Genomic DNA, 17,913 nt, shown 5'->3' on the forward strand with positions numbered 1-17,913 from the left:
CTTGACCTCTCATGGAGAATCACTGCTATTGTGAGCCATAGTTTCTGATGAAATTTTTCTCTCTCAGGTATTTGAGAGCAGAAACAAGATTGTGACAATTCTCAAACTAAGTGAACTGTGACAGTGGTGAGCTCATGAGATCTGAGCTCATGAGATCTGAGCGTTAGAATATTTGAACCATTTTATTTTACCTTTAAGTCTAAGATACAGAGATAGTGAACTCAAGAAAAATGGAAACAAAGCCTAAAAGTGAAAATTTAAAAGGAAAAGTGGTAGACACTATAAAATTTAGAGAGAAAGCAAACATAAAGAAAGTGAATATTTTTATATCAGAGGTTTTTTTTCCCTCTCTTATGAGTGAAAGCAGTTTGCATTCCCTGTATCTGTGAGACATGAAAGGGCCATAATCGTGGTTGATAAGTTAATCAAAGACAGGAAAGCCCTTAAGTTTAGAAATGAAATTAGACATAATGTGAAAAATGACATCACAGTTAAAAGCCCTTGAAAGTGCCCTGAAGTCCACCTCAGAATTTTTATGAAGTCTTTACCTGGTTGTAGTCCCCCAATAATCTTTATTTTTCTTTTATATCACAATTCATGTTAAATTAATGGCATTAATAGCTATCAGATTTGCTAAATTACTATTGTTTTAATATTTGACAACTGTGTGCATACTTCATAATTTTTTTTTTTTTTTTTTTTTTTTTTTTTTTTTTGCGGTACGCGGGCCTCTCACTGTTGTGGCCTCTCCCATTGTGGAGCACAGGACGCGCAGGCCCAGCGGCCATGGCTCACGGGCCCAGCCCCTCAGCGGCATGTGGGATCCTCCCGGACCGGGGCATGAACCCACGTCCCCTGCATCGGCAGGCGGACTCTCAACCACTGCGCCACCAGGGAAGCCCCTTCATAATTTTTTGATGGCTTCTGTATACATTTATCTCATGACTCTTTAAAGATAATAGTGGCCTCAATATTGTCTACCATTTTACTTATTTCAATTAGGTTATACATCACATAGACTCTTATCTTGCTTTATTTATTTTATTTTTTATTTTTTATTTTTTATTTTTTTTGCTCTACGCGGGCCTCTCACCGCTGTGGCCCCTCCCGCTGCGGAGCACAGGCTCCGGACACACAGGCTCCGCGGCCATGGCTCGCGGGCCCAGCCGCTCCGCGGCATGTGGGATCTTCCGGGATCGGGGCACGAACCCGTGTCCCCTGCATCGGCAGGCGGACTCTCAACCACTGCGCCACCAGGGAAGCCCCTTGCTTTATTTTTATTGAAATATATTATTCATATAGAAAATGCATATATCATGAATGTACAGCTTAATGAAGTTTTTGAAAAATTGGACACATCTGTGTAATCTTCACTCAGATCAAGAGACAGACCATTACCAACACTCCAGATTGCTTCTAAAGTCAGTAATTGATTTTAACTAGATGGTTGCCCATCTAGCAACCAATGCTAAACAATGTTCAATAAATAGCTGCTAAAAAACACGATTGTGCTATATGGTGTGGGAAAAAATCCATGTATAGATATTTCTAATGTTATCTTTAGATAGGATATGCCCTGTTAATAAGAAAATGATAAATGTTCATATAGAATTTTAGCACTGTAAGGCATCTAATCTACCACAGATTCCCTCAGATAACACTCTTTGTGGGATTCTGCTGTGTGACATCTTCTTCCTAATCCCTTATTAGTATTCCAGAGAATTTCTGCAATAAAGGACAGATGCTCTTGCCAAAAGCCTTACTTCTATTTTCAATTTGCCAGTATTTTCTGGGACTCTACCTCTTATGTTAAATCACAGAAATGGCAAAGAATTCTCTTTCAGAATTGAAACAGTGAAAGATCTTAATTCCTTCTACAGTGCTGGATCTACCCTCCAAGTTGGTCTGCCATCAATTTACTCTCATGTTTCCATGAAGCTGTCTGTGGCCCCCATCTTCTGTCCACTATAGTACAAAATTCAAATGACTGTCTGTCTTTTCAGCATGGATTCTTCTCTTTTCATCTCAGGCAAAGTCTCTTCCATGTACTTTGAGTGGTCCATGACCATTTTGTTTAATGCTTAGAGTCAGCCAGCAGGACAAGTACAGATTCATAGACCAAAATATGCAACTTCAGTTATATCAGTATTTGCTTTATTAATATGCTCTACATAACATTTTTAATTGATACATTGTCATTGGTTTTTTCTGTTCCCCTTTGCAGTACATGAATGTGTATTGTAGTCGTATTTTAAGTGTCTAGAGCTGAGAGGAATCTTGTAATCAACTGGTATGAATCATTCATTTTACTGATAAAGATTTCTGGGCCAGAGAGGTAATTGTAATAGTAGTGTCCATGCTATCCCAATTCTAATCTGGCACTATTTTAGTGTATCACACTGCACTCCTGTCTTACGTGTCCTGTAGTGAACTTCATACATATGTGCACACATATATACAAACACACACAACTTGTGTACCTAATACAAATGCATGAAACCACACTAAAAGATAAATCAGCGGTTTAAAAAATTTATGCTCTAATAATATATTAATTTTTAAAATATTATTTTTAATTTTTAATCTTATCCGATGCTTATCTTATCCAGATTAAAATCCACAAGAAAGGATGGATGGAATAAATTTGTAACCTAAATATATATGAAACATTTTTTATACAAGTGTGATTTCAGTGTGCTTACCTGTAGCATTTTTCCTCTCCCATTTTGCCACAAAGGATGAGAAAACCTACCAAAATGCAGTTGGCACTCAAAAAGGATTGTTGACTTGAAGATTGCAGGAGAGACTAGTTTTAAATATCTGGAGACATGCCCTTCATGGTTCAATGCTCTTGAGTAGTCCAGTTGGAGGAAATGACACTGAGCTGAAACACACAGAAGCTGCCTCTCACACTAGGAGTCACATAGTAGAACAAGTAGTAGAGAGGTTGGCAGAAAAACAACTACTTGTAAAAGGTAGGGACTGAATCTTTGCCTACGTTTGTGACCTGGGTACCATAACTAGACCCTACCTTTGAGAAAAGGGTGAAAATTATTCAGTGGCAAGTATAAAAACAGAGTTCTGTTAAAGGGGAGTAACGCAGAATTATCTGAAATGAGAAACTATGGTTTTATTATGCCTTTTATGATGCAATTTAAAAATAATGATTTATATTCAAATCATAAAATATTATACCTGAACATAATATTTTAAGATATTTGTCCCATGCCAGGACTCTGCTCGTGATTATCCTCTGAACTCAAAAATTTCTGAACCCGTGAATGTCTGGATAACTTCTCTAAATTAAAGACAGTTTTCTCACTGGAGTTATCCAGCACACACAGGTATAAAAAAGCTCTAGTTTAATCACTTACATTCACAGCTCTCTATGGTTATGATAAAACCAAAACTTTTGAAAAATATTTAGAAGAAAAGAGGGCATTTTGTTATATGTACTGTTTTAAAGAAAGCTAATCTTAAATTCTGACAATTGTTAATTTTAAGCTTTGAATTTGTTTTATTATCAAAATTTAGAAAAATGAGAAAATGGATTCAAGATTTAACCTGGGCTAAATTGCTATTATTATCTTCACTTAGGCTGTTCCTAGTATTCTTTCTCTAAGATATTCTTTTTACATCACTTCTATAATACCGATGGGACAGAATAGAAAAGCAGTCATTGACTGATAGTGTCATGTAGCTCTGTTTTCTCCCTAATGTGTAGGGGGACAGGAACAATGTGCCTTTGGGACATGGATGAGATAAGGTACTCTGTAATCATTCTAATATTCACGAGTGGGGTTATGCTAGCCGGGAAGATGGGGGATCAACAGTTTTAACAGCATATTATAGTAAGGCTGTGCACAACAAGGGAGTGCCCACCTTTGGGATCACCTCTTGTCAAAGATCCCTAGCTGGATTCCCAAATCTTCTCAGCTACATTTTGCCTTCCTCATTTATCTTTCATTTCTTTTTCCTGAGCCATCTCACTCCAGTTTATAAAATATTGGGAAATGTTTCATAGCAATTATAAAAATGTATATAAAAATATTTAAACCTCATTAGATGGTACAATAAGGCAAACTTTTTGAGACCAGGAATCATCATATTTACTTTTGTATTGTCTACAATGTTTCACATAGATATTCCCCCAGAAAAAGAGGAATTGATTTGAATGTCCTTGCCATTTAGACAATGTCGATTTCCTGTAAATAGGGATGATTTTGTGCCTTTAGGGAAAAATTGTACGATATTGCAATTTATCTGAGACATACGTGGAACAAAGATAAAAGACTAAATATAACTTAGTTAATTTAGATTTAAGAAGTGAATTGTAATATTAGTAATGATAACTTATTTTCCCAAAATTGTATAATAATCGTTTCACAACTATAACTTTCTACTTTAGACAGAAACAAAACAGTGATTTAAACAACAATAATAAATATTTAAGTTTAAAACCAAATAACTGGCATATTTGTTAAACAAATTAAGGAACAGAAAATATAACTTATAAGCCATTAAATGTAAAAAATGGAATGTAAGAAAAGTAATGAAACTGAAAAGGATGAATGAATTGATAGTATTCTCATTGCCCAATAAAGTCAGTGGTGCAAGTAGAAGATGAAGGGTTGTATAAACCAGGTTCTTAACCTGAGAGAAGAGCTAAACCCCTGACATTACATACAAATTTTGGATATATACTATTAAGGATTTTTCTTAGGACAGATTCATACTTTTCTTCAGATTTTCAACATACACCATTACTCAAAATTCTTCTCCTGTATAGCTGAACCACTCAAGGATTCAGTATTCTTACTCCTTGCATTCCTTACCTGCTATATTCTGCTCACCCCACTCCAATTATCATCGACCTTCATATTCCCAAGTCTAATGTCCACTTTCTGTCCTTGTTTTACTTAATATCTCAGAAGCACTTAAAAGATTCAACTAGTCCCTCTTTCTTGAGTTAGTCTCTTCGTTAACATCACATTCTTCTGGTTTCTTTCCTATTTTACTGGTACTCTTTCCCAGTCTCTTTTCCTGGGCCCTCATCCTCTTTCCAACTTCTCAAGTTCAGAGCACTCTAAGACTCAACCTAAACTCTCTTCTCTATCTCAAAGCTCTCTCTTGGTAACTGTATTCAATCCCATGATTTATGCTCATGACATCAGATTTTTATGTCCAAACCTTACCTCTTCCTTGGGCTCCAGACACAAATATACAACCACCTCCCGACTTCTCTACTTAGATGCCTAATGGACATACCAAACAACAACTCGCTTCCCCAGTCTCCCATTACTTAGTTAAATTGCTTTGATTTCCACTCAGTTGCTTAAGTCACACATTTTTCTCTTTCTCTAACTTTTGATAACCAATTAATGAGTAAGACCTGTCAACAGGGGACTTCCCTGGTGGCGCAGTGGTTAAGAATCCACCTGCCAATGCAGGGGACACGGGTTCGATCCCTGGTCCGGGAAGATCCCATATGCTGCGGAGCAGCTAAGCCCGTGTGCCACAACTACTGAGCCTGCGCTCTAGAGCCCATGAGCCAGAACTACTGAAGCCCATGTGCCTAGAGCCCGAGCTCTGCAACAAGAGAAGCCACCTCAATGAGAAGCCCGCACGCCACAGTGAAGAGTAGCCCCCGCTCGCCAAACAAGAGAAAGCCCGCGCGCAGCAACGAAGACCCAACGCAGCTAAAAATAAATAAATAAATAAATAAATATATATATATATATATAAAAAGACCTGTCCACAGTACCTCTGAAATAGATGACAAGTCTGACCACTTTTCTCAGTGTTAACCTCTGTCCAAGCCTCTGTCGTCTGGTCCTAACCACTGTAAGAGCTTCGTCATAGGTCTCCCTCCTTTCACTCTTGCCTCCCTAAATCCATTTACTGTACAGTAGCTAGTGTATATCTTTAAAATAGCATCATGCCACTTTTTGCATAAAACATAGGTTTTCTGTCACACTTAACATTTAATCTTCTAATTACAGCTTACAAGGCCCTTAACTTATTACACTATTGCCTATCTTTTTCCTCCCGTTTCTCAATCCTTCCCCCTTAATCTCTATACACAAACCACTGTAATCATCTTAGGGCCTGGTACTTCAGTACACCAAGTGTGTCTCCCTTCAGGGCGTTTGCATCAAATTATCACATGACTGGCCTCTTCTTATCCTTTAGGTTTCAGATTCACTGTCACTTCCTCCCTTGTCAATCAGTCTTATCCCATGAATCTCTCTATCACAACATCTGTTTTATTGCTGTTATAGTATTTATCACCATCTGAAATTGTACCTATTAACATATTCATTATTTGTCTACTGTCTGTCTCTGCACATAAGAATATAAGCTTTAAGAGGGCAAGACCTTTTCTTCTTCACCATTATATCCTGGTGCCTAAAACAATGCCAATTACGTGGTAGGAGATCAATAAATGAGTTCAGAATAAAACTCTAGAAGAGCTTAGGCTAGTGGAGGTAAATTTCCATGTTATTCTCCTTAGATTCTGAAAAGTTAAACTGAAAAGACAAGGCTGCCAAATCTCCATCAGCACAAATCAGAATTTAGCAGATGATGATCATCACTTGCTTCTTCCTTTTATACTTTTTCACCTTCAATCATAGCATCACAGCAATCTGAATGGTTTGCAGTTATTTATGATAAAAGCTAGAGTAAAATACATCACATACTAAGTGTAATGTCTCTTGGTGTAATGAATCTTTTTTTTCCTTTATTATACTTCTTTAGTTTTCCAAATTTTCTTCAATAAGTTTTATCTTAAAGATGAAAAAATTATAAAAGTTCTCTGCTTATGATCTGAAATCCATTTAGGCTACCACTGCTTAATATGCCTTTATCTGCCCTATGTAGACACATGCACAACTCACAAAATATGTCTTTTGTAAAATTTTGAAAGTTCTTTTCTTTATATATACATGTAGTTGTCTTTGTATATGTACAGCAAAAATAATAATGATAAAATAAAAACTGCTACTAACTGTTGATAGTGTAAGGTGGCTCCTATACATTATAGCTCATGGATTATTTATAACAAATTTCTGACATAGTATTATGTCTTCTTCTGTAAGTGAAGAAACCAAGTTGCAGAGAGGTTTAATAACTTGCTTACAGGAAAATAGCTAGATTTTGCTAGAGCAGAGATTATTTCAGACTTACTTCTGTATCTCCAGTGCTAACATGGTGCCTGGGAAATAGTAGGTACTCAACATGTATTTATACATGAATGGAGGAGTGTGGTTGGCATTTGAATCCAGGTATGAATGACACCCAGACACTTAACGGCTATACCACACTGTATCTTTGGGCTTATCTATATGTGTACGTTAATCAGAAGTCCTATGAATTAAAATCTTCTTTTAAATTAGCAACAGCTTCTTATTTAAGGCAATTATATTACATTTTATATTCAAGACAGGATAAAACACTGGAATGAAGGAATGTAAATGCCAAAATTGGTACATGAACTGGACTCCTAGATTGATAAGATGTATTGAAAATGATATTCACATAATCATATTACTACTAAAGATACTTGCTTTGGAAGATTGTCTCAAGAAAACAGTCATCATTAAAATGATCATAAATCTTTGAATGAGATTTTGAAGTATAATGATCTTTGGCTTTCGGCTGGGAATCAGTAATGGTTGAAACAATTTTTAGAGGTTTTTACATGAAAATTTAGTCTTGGAGTAGTTAGTTTAAATTTTTTAACTTCCTAAAATATTGATATCCAAAAGTTAAACATAGTAATACAGAGTCTCATTGGGTTTCCCCTGTTTATTAGCAAATAATGGTATGTTCTATATTGGGTTTCTCATTGTTTGATAATGCAATAAACAAAGTATAAAGTGGGCATTGGATAAAATTTAGATGAATTTAAAAATGAATATCATCATTCCTTTTATCTGATTTAAAATGTTTATATATTTTTGAGGTAAAAAATTACAAAATACATTTAGTTTTCATTATTTATTGTAGTTATATTCTGCATAGTCATTGCAAACACTCAATTAGTGAATACTGAACCATTGTTCCTACAAGAAATATAGGGTTAGGTTCCTGAGAACCTGTGGTCACAACATTTGCATCAATACATAACCTTGTTTTTGTATTTGCATCAATACAAACCTTGATTTATGTATTTCTGCTTAAAGTTACCTTGTTTAATGCATATGATTGATTCATTAACATTGAACTCACAATCAACAGCATTATAACTTATACCTGAAAGAAGTTTATCTAATGTACACCTTTCCTCTTTGTAAGGCACATCACAGCCTTCTTGCACTTAGGAACACTAAACAGCATTCCAGCACTACATTTGGGGACCACTTTAAATGGCAAAATTGACAAAAAGCACAAAAATGCAAAAAAAACATGGCACTAAGTATACAGTGAAAAGAACACTTGATTTCAGGTTAAGAGCTGCAACAAGAAGGCAAAGAGATGCCTTATTTGACCTCAGTTGGGAACTTGTGAGTCGAGCGACTCCAATTTTTCACCAGTCTGTTCGTGCATGAGTCCGTGAATGACCAGAATGCACCACAGTATTGATTTTGGGTTAGAAATAAATTTTAGCAATAAGGTGAATACACAAGTACTGAATCCACGAATGAGAATCAACTCTGTGAAATGCACAGATCTTAAGAGCACAAGTCAATGGATTTTGATAAATATATACACTTAATGCAACCAACACTCCAATCGAAATATAGAACATTTCATTACCTCAGAAAGTTTCCTTGTGCCTCTTACAGTCCATGCCCGTGTGCACCCTCCCCCCCCATAGGCAACTCATGTCCTGATTTCTATCACCATAGACTGGTTCTGCCTGTTCTAAAATTTCTTATAAAAGGATTCATTCAGTATATTATTTTTTTGTGTCTACATTCTTTCATGCAAAACAATGTCCAAACCACTAGTTCATTCTTCTTTATTACGTAGCAACATTTTCTTGTTTGAGTACACACTGTATGGTTATACAGTTATTTCCAATTTAGTCTCATTATGAGTAAAGCTGCTGAAACATTCCCGTACAAATATTTTTGCAACGTGCATTTTGATTTTGGGGGGAAAATAGTTAGCAGGGAAATTGTTGGGTCATAGGATTAATATATGTTTAATTTTATTTAAAAACTGTCAAAGAATTTTCCAAAGGGACTGTACAATTTTGCATCCCACCAGCAATGTATGAGAGTTCACATTGATCCAGGTCCTAGTTAGTCCTTTTAATTTTTAGCCACTGAAGTGGTGTAAAATTGTATGTCATTGTGGCTTTAATTTCCCTGATGACTAGCAATGTCAAGAAATGTTTCACGTGGCTATGGGTATTTAATTTACCTTTATTTGTGGTATGACTTTTGCCCATTTTTGTCTTCCAGTTATTGACTTATAGGAGCTTTTAGTGTATTTTAGTATGCTCCATGTTCAGATATGTATGTTGCAAATATTTTCTTCTTGTCTCTTTCTTGCCTTGAATTTTCTTAATATGTCTAATGATGAGTGGAAATCTTTAATTTTGATGAAGGCCAATTTATCAAGTGATTTTGATGTCCTCTAGGACAGCGGTTACCAACATTTTTGGCACCAGGGACCAGTTTCATGGAAGACAATTTTTCCACGGACTGGGGGCAGGGGAGGGATGGTTCAGGCAGTAATGCAAGTGATGGTTCAGGCGGTAATGCGAGCAGTGAGGAGTGGCAGATGAAGCTTTGCTTGTTCGCCCGCCACTTCCCTTCTGCGTTGCAGCCCGGTTTCTAACAGGCTGCGGACCAGTACCAGTCCTGGCCTGGGGGTTGGGGACCCTTGCTCTAGGAAATCTCTGTTAACCCCAAACTCCTAAAGATACTCTATGTTATCTTTCAGAAGCTTTATACTTAAGCTTTTATTTTTGGGTCTAAAATCCATCTGGAAGTAATTTTTGTGTGTTGAGTAAAGAAGAAATTAAGATACATTTTCCCCTTTATTTATCCAGTTGTTCCAGCACCAGTTTTTGGACAGAACAAGACAAACAAAGAAACAAACACAAAATCACCTTTTCTTTCCCCATAGAATTGCCATAGAGTCTTTGCCAAAAAACAGTGGATCACATATGTCTGGGTCCGGTTCTGATTTCTTTATGGAATACTATAGCTTTATAACAAGTCTTCAAAACAGATGATAAGTCCTCTACTTGGTGTTTTTCTTTTTGATAATTCTGAATATTTAAGGTTTTAAAAATTCCTTATAAATTTTAGAGTCTTCTATTTTTATTTCTACAAAGACTAGTGTTGAGATTCTGACTAGGATTGCATTGTATATATCTGTTTATTTAAAAGTTTAATTTCCCAGCAATGATTTGGAAATTTTGGTGTGAAACTTTTTTTTTTTTTTTTTTTTTTTTTTTTGCGGTATGTGGGCCTCTCACTGTTATGGCCTCTCCCGTTGCGGAGCACAGACTCCGGACGCACAGGCCCAGCGGCCATGGCTCACAGGCCCAGCCGCTCCGCGGCATGTGGGATCCTCCCAGACCGGGGCACGAACCTGTTTCCCCTGCATCGGCAGGCGGACTCTCAACCACTGCTCCACCAGGGAAGCCCGGTGTGAAACTTTTAAAGCTCCCCCAAATGACTCTAAGGTGCAGACAACGTAATAAAATCTATTAATCTGGGCTCTTTCTTTCACAAAAGATTCTGAGTGCCTGAAAGGAAAGAATTCATCCCATCTCTAAGATTCTACATATTAAGTTAGTGATGGAGTCATATCTAGCAACACAAAAAAAATGTCATGCAGTAGGCCCTCCCCAATGTGTATTTCTAACTTAAAGCTTCCATTCAAGTGGTTCTTTCAGAACAAAGACATGTTCCAAAGTGACATTCTGTCTATACCAATACAGAGGAGCATTTGACAATTTCTTCAACTTAAAAAATAAAAGTATTTTGTGCCTACCCAAGTATCGTATTACATGTTCTGTCTGATTGCAGTTGATCATATTTATATGGTTTGGATTGATGTGTAAAAGTGAGCAAGATTAAATTGGATTTATTTCCTTATGGGATTTATATAGATAATATAAGTAATAGTGTATGGCATATCTACATAGAGATGTATATTCTCTTTTTTCTTATTGCATAAATAGGTAACTGATAACTTATGAGATATATTAGTAACACCTCAGAGAATACTGTAACCACCTAAAGACGGATTTTATAGTCTCTGAGATTTTTCTCTCAAAATTAATAAATGTTGAGCAAAAGACTGAAAACTCTAGTCACTGTAATTTTATTGAAGCATTTTCAAACAGATGTTACATCTTGGTTTGTGACTATATTTTAAATACTTTCTTTTTTTCAACATTCATTAAACCAGTCTTCTTTTGTCTCTAATAAGAGAAACATCTGTTTCTTCTTGTTCAATCAAAGCAACCACCTCAAGAATCTTACTTTAAAAATAATACCGTTAGAAAGTCAGCCTGGATAGAATATGCTTCATTAACATTTTACATTTGTATACAAAACAAGTTTTTCTAGAAGTTATAAGTTAGGGAGATGCTAGAGAAAATATTGTAAAACAGTTTCGATATTTTATGAAAGAATTAAAGCCAGAAGCTGGAATATGGCTTCAAAGATGTTGGTTTTAGGTTAAAAAGTCTCTTTGTAAAAATGTTAGTTTCCTTTTGTAATGTACAGTTGAAAAATTTTTATAATTATGAATTAATGAATAACTGGAGGTATCTATCATAAAGTAAATTCAAATAATCTTTAAGTATAAAAGTACATCAAAATTGTTGAATAGTGTATATTTTTAAAACAAAAATACTTTGGAAAATGTGTACTACAGTTCATATCAGTCTCCTCAAAATTAGTCATCAGGCGAAGTCCTTGCTTGGAATTGGATTTGATTTTTGGAAATATTCCACAGACATTCAGAACCACACCTATTGAATAATCTAGTTGAAAACAAAACACATTTTGGGGAGGTGAAAGTACATCTGTGACTATGAAGGAATAAGACCTATTTTATTATATAGCTCAAATTTGGCTTTAGAAATTGTTGACCCTGATATTAACAAGAGATATATATTTAGCTACCTTCCCAAATTCCTCAAGACTTCTCTTGTACTCTAAAATTCTTATGGGGAGGTGGGTATTTATTCATAAAGAAAACCAATGTTTATTCATTTTATAATAGTTAATACTTATAGAATTAACGTACAACAACCCAAGTTGGTATTTAGAGAGCTAGTCTTAATCACTGAATACGAAACAATAGCTAATATCTATTGAGAGTGAACTTACTATGTGCCAGGCACTGTTCTAAGTGACAATGTATATACTTAATTCTCAAACCTCTATGAGGTAGATACTGTTATTATTCCCATTTAATAGAGAAGGAAACTGAGGCCTAAAGAGGTTAACTTGCTGAAGGCCCAGCTATTAGGTGAGCAGAAATGAGATTTATATCCATCTGACTTCAGAGTCTATGCTCTAGACCCTTATACTGTTCTGCCTCTCTGAGGGTGAGTCTGTAAGGCAGACACCCCTGGCTTCTAATCTTCCTCTGTGTCTTATGGAGCATGTTACCCATCAACCCAAATAAAATATGACCCCAAATGAAAGGCAATCCCCCATTTTCCCAATGAGATAATTAAGACTACCTTTTGACTTAACTTATATATTTATAAACTTTTAGGGCTGTGGGTGAAAATGTCTCTAATATTTAATTACTATTTTTAAAATTACATAAATAATTTAGAAAGTTCATTTTTCACTCTCACTTTTTGGAAATAATTTTGTTCGAATTTCTTCACATGCAGCTTTAACGTCAGTGTCTTTGTCATAACTTTGTGAGTCCTCTAACACATTTTTTCAGAACAAATCATCTTCAGCTCTAAATTGTTTGAATACAAAATTTTTTCCCACGTCTAATGCTGTCACTGGACATGTTTTTCTAAGTTTCAAGTGCCCATTAGCATAATGTTAGGACACTTTTATCAGTTGTCTCATATGTATATATTTCATGATCTCCACGTTGTTGAGTTATTATATTGCTGTCTTGTTTAGAAGGCTTATTTATAACTATACCAATATTTGTAATTGCAATGCAATAACCCCCAAAGAAAAAGTACTACGTTTAAGTCTGCTTTTTTCTTTGTAAAATGAGACTCAACAGCCTTCTTTGTTTTTTGACCTAATGGTATAGATACAGATATGCTGTTTCCTAGCTGCTAGGCACTGTTCTAATGCTATGCAAACCCTAATTCATCTACTCCTTAAAACCAATCTACAAAGTGGATACTACTGTTTGATTTTAGAGAGGAGAAGCCTGAGGCACAGAGAGGTTAAGTAAATTGTCCAGGTTGGCAAGGGCCAGAGCAAACACAGGCAGCCTGGCTCCTGGGTCAGTCCTCTTAGCTGCCACACTATTTTCCTGCCCTTGTGCCATCTTGATGCTCATTATTGAGAAAAGGCAATAGATTGACACATACAGAGTTAGGTAGTGCCAGGCACATACCAGGCTCTTAGGAAATGTTAGCTGTATGAGACATGGGTCTCTTTTTTAAGTATCAGTAACTAACATCCTTTTTTGGTCTGGTCCTGAGTCACTCTCCAGCCACCAAGACCCCACTGTGTCTGGGATTATGGGTCGCTGGTGAGTCTCTATTCCCTGGGACATTCATTGCTCTAGAATATTGAGTGAAGGGATACCATCTCTTTAATAGCAAATGAGAAGTGATGCCTTAATCCTATTTGGTGATGTGTTCTTTGTTGTTTACAACTCATAAATTTCTAATAAAACTTGGGATGATGATACATTTTTTTTCTTAATACTGTATTGGTATTGTAAGTGTATATCGTATGATCAACTGCACGGTTCTGAGTGAATTTTATATATTGAATTCCAAAAGCTCTTAAATTTCGTTAATGTTCTGTTTCATATGAATTAAAAATTACTAAAGAATATTGTTACTTTTTAAAAATGCCTCAAAGAGGCTATTCCATATAGTTTTCTCTGAAGCAAAACTAATTCTGTACTACTTCCCAAGTGTCAGGTGGCCCAGGAAATGGTAAAGGCAAAACTCAGTAGTCCGTGTTTCACACAAAGTTGTTCAGGTCTCCCTTGCACTGAAGCGAAGGGACACAAGAGGAGGGAAATTATGCTGAAACTATGGCATCTTTTTTTTTCACACCATAAAATTTAATGGCTGTGTTCTGAGTGGGAAGAACTACTGTTTGAGTGCAAAAGGCCTAGTTAGGATCTCAACTCTACAAACTGACAAAAGATAGCATGTTCAAGATCATTGATTGATCCATTCATGATAAAATGAAAGGAGTGAACACAGAGTTCTCTTCGCTGAGTTTCACAAAGTATGGAGATGATTTAAATGAATGCTCCTGGACTTACTTTAATATGCCTTAGGGAAATAATGCTAGAATTTGCTTCTCAAACTTATAAAATTTCCATTCAAATTACAATTTTAGGGGAAAAACATCAGTGTAAGAAAATACTAAAAGACATGTAGTAGTGGGATCCTAACATTACAACAAAAATCTGATGACGCAAGTGCTGAAAGTTGGCAGATGAAACCGGATCGGTGTCTCAGTTTATTTACAACCCTGATGTTGTATGAGACAAGGGTACTCCAAAAACTCCCTCTAGATGTGGTGGCAGATGGAAGTGTGTGTGTGTGGGGGGGTGGGGGTGGGGTGGGGTGTGTGTGTGTGGGGGTGTGTGTGGGTGGTATAAGAGAACTCTGATCACAGATGCACAGAGTCTATATACCATGTTTCATTGTTGTTGGTTTTTCTTTGTTTGCTGTTTATAAGAACTCAGCCTCCAGAACTAGATATAGCTGAGTTCCAGTTCTCGGTTCTGACATTTACCACATACGGGATGCCTAAACATTATTAGATTCAGTTCTCTTACCTATTTATTGGGGATAGTAATTAAAAAAAATCTTTTTCTGTGAAATATTGTTTCGAACTGTTAATATTAATCATCAAGAGGTATGCCTCAGCAATCTATGATAGGAATGGGCCCCAAATATAATGAAGTTCATTCTTCAGTGGGGCAAGGATGACCTAACTTCTCAAAAGAAAATATGTCACTTCTTAAAATTTTTCTTTATCCAGATGTTATTAAAAAACCCTCTTGATGATTAACATTAACAGTTCAAAATAATAATTGGAATTAAAATGAATAGAAATCACACCTTAAGCTCACATGCAGCAGTGGCTGCTATCAACAAGGGTGCTTTTATATGAGGTCCAATTTCTTTGGTAATTAAGTTTCTTGAAAAAATAAAGTAACCTTTTTATTTTAATCTGATGGAATAATAGACCTTTTTGTCATGAACAATTAAGCTGGTGATTTTCCCTTTAAAAATTAACTTTATGATGAAGAAGTTTTCATTAGAATTTTTAGGAAGGCTTTCTGGTCTACCGGTTAGAACAGAAAGCCCTGTCACTGAAGACAGCTTATAAGTGACTTCCTCTGAATGTGTGACTATTTAGGATTAAACATTTGTAACATTACTGTCCTTGGGACCCATGCCCCAAAACTGCATTTCAAAGCAGGGTCCATCACATTGTAAAGACAAAAATAACAACCAGAATCAAAACCATACACTTCTATGGCTAATTAACACTAACCCCAGTTTTATAATTTAACAGAATATGTTATGGTGACGGTACAGTCTTCCATGAATCAGTTTTGTGGGAGAACCCACAAATGGAGAAGGAATTGTGTCAGTAAACACTACTACTTGTCTAACAGCTAACTGACTTTACTTTTAGAATAAGACTGTATGTTTACATAGTAATTTCAGTACAAAAAAAGTATATATTTGTATGTATTATACATTTCATAATTTGAAAATTATTTAGTATTAATTACTTTAGAGCTGTTTTCCTCCATTGAAATAAAATGTGCTCAATAAATGTTACTAAGTTAAAATTTGAAAATCCTGAAAAAAGATACCTGAGGGATGATTATTTGTAATGATATTTACTAGTACAGTGTTAGTTAATACTACATATATGTGACTACCTTAAAGCCCCAGGAAGCCTTAATTTTTTTCTTTAAAATGGTGTTTCTGTTTAATAATGTAAACCAACCACTAGTTTATGCTTTTCCTATAAAGGACGACACAGTAAATGGTATAGGCTTTGTGGGCCATACAGTTTCTGTAGCAACCATTTTTGACTCTGTAGAACAGACAGTGTATAAACAAATGAGTTTGACTGTATTCCAGTAAATTTTATGTGGATACTACATTTGAATTTTCTATAATTTTCACAGGTAATTTAATATTGCTATTATTTTTATTTATTTTTCAACCATTTAAAATGTGAGCTTTATTTGTAGCTCTCAGGCTGCACAGAACCAGATGGCAGCAAGCAGGATTTAGCCTGTAAGCTGTGGTTTGCAGACCTCTGATCAGAAGCCTGGAAGCCGTCATGCGTGCTTCACTGATTTTCTCTCATTCCATTTTTGGATACCTTTTCATGCTAGGCTTCTCTTTCTTTTGTGAGGCTGAAGTGTACCTTCAGTAACTTCTACCTATGGATTCTAGATTAAGCCATCTGGAGTAGTCTAGAACAAAATAGTTTCCCTTTGCGTAGGCCTTTATAAGGTGAAAGAAAGTCATTTTGACTCACTTAGATTTCTGTCTCTCTTAGTGTTCCTTAAACTCTTTCAAGATATGTTTGTTCAAAGGCTGTTCTCCTCTCTTTATTCCTTAATTTTCTAATTACTATTTGAAAAATGAACACAAACTAAACAGAAACTTTATGTTATTTTCTGTCTAATGGATAACTAAATAAATTTTCTGTTTCTGAAGACCTTTGTACTAGGCAAGAGTGGAATGTGATTGTTAGGGAGTTGTTGATTTATTCTGTTGGTGTTTATCTGTTTAAATATAACCTAATTCATTATAAAGATATCTTATTTGTAAATGATCAGATAATCCTGGTATCATTTCCCATACCTATCAGTGGTCAATTAACACAAATAACTGCTGTAGGGAAGGAAAACTTTTCCTTTCTTCCCCTGTAGGTTCTTTGGCTAATCTAAGAATTAAATTGACATCAGACAGATTACCAGGAGGAAAACAAATATAATTTTGTACGTATGGGACCTCTCTGAAATATGAGGCTCAAAGAAGTAACCAGTGTAGGCAGATTTTGTACCTTTAGCCAAAGAAAAATATTAATTTTGTAAAGAATTAACAAGACAAAGAAGTTTTGGGGTAACTTTGGTAACCCAAAGTTTGGGGTTGGGGGTAGTAGATTAACAAAGAAGTAACATGGTTTGTTTATACAGCCTTCTTGGCCCTAACTTCCCTCTCTCTAGTGATAAGGAAGCCTTGTCCCCTCCTGGTACAGGGAGGGTACCTTTCACATGAGAGATTTGTTTCCTGCTCTCAGAGGGACAAAGGAGGGTCAGAGTATCCATACTGCACTTGCTGTTTCTTAAGTAACTTTAATTCAAAATAATCAGTATGCTGAAATGGCATATGTTGAGGTGGCATATTCTTCTCCCCTTCACTGCACATACTCACACATTTATTCTTTAGTCCTTCATTTCTATTAGCTATACTTGCCAGATGTGGCTATTGAGAGACAATGACAGTACAAAAAATAGTTTTTAAAAACAGAGAGGCTTCCCTGGTGGCGCAGTGGTTGAGAATCCGCCTGCCGATGCAGGGGACACGGGTTCGTGCCCCGGTCTGGGAGGATCCCGCATGCCGCGGAGCAGCTGGGCCCGTGAGCCATGGCCGCTGGGCCTGCGCGTCCGGAGCCTGTGCTCCGCAACGGGAGAGGCCACAACAGTGAGAGGCCCGCGTACCGCAAAAAAAAAAAAAAAAAAAAAAACAGAGAGTGACATTAGATAAAATTACAG

General features: G+C 36.0%; 1 protein-coding gene across 1 annotated transcript in view; it reads left to right on the top strand.

The window, feature by feature from the left end:
- Positions 1–2,845: 2,845 nt before the first annotated feature.
- LOC309810308 (contactin-associated protein-like 2) overlaps positions 2,846–17,913 on the top strand; it is a gene marked incomplete at both ends in the record, with an annotated part of 613,462 nt that continues 598,394 nt past the window's right edge. The window contains one exon of the mRNA XM_082632268.1: positions 2,846–2,975. Coding sequence (XP_082488394.1) covers positions 2,846–2,975 — 130 coding nt within the window. The remainder of the gene's footprint in view (positions 2,976–17,913) is intronic.

The sequence above is a fragment of the Mesoplodon mirus genome (assembly GCF_964341445.2).
Source record: "Mesoplodon mirus genome assembly, chromosome: 9".
NCBI lineage: Eukaryota > Metazoa > Chordata > Mammalia > Artiodactyla > Ziphiidae > Mesoplodon > Mesoplodon mirus.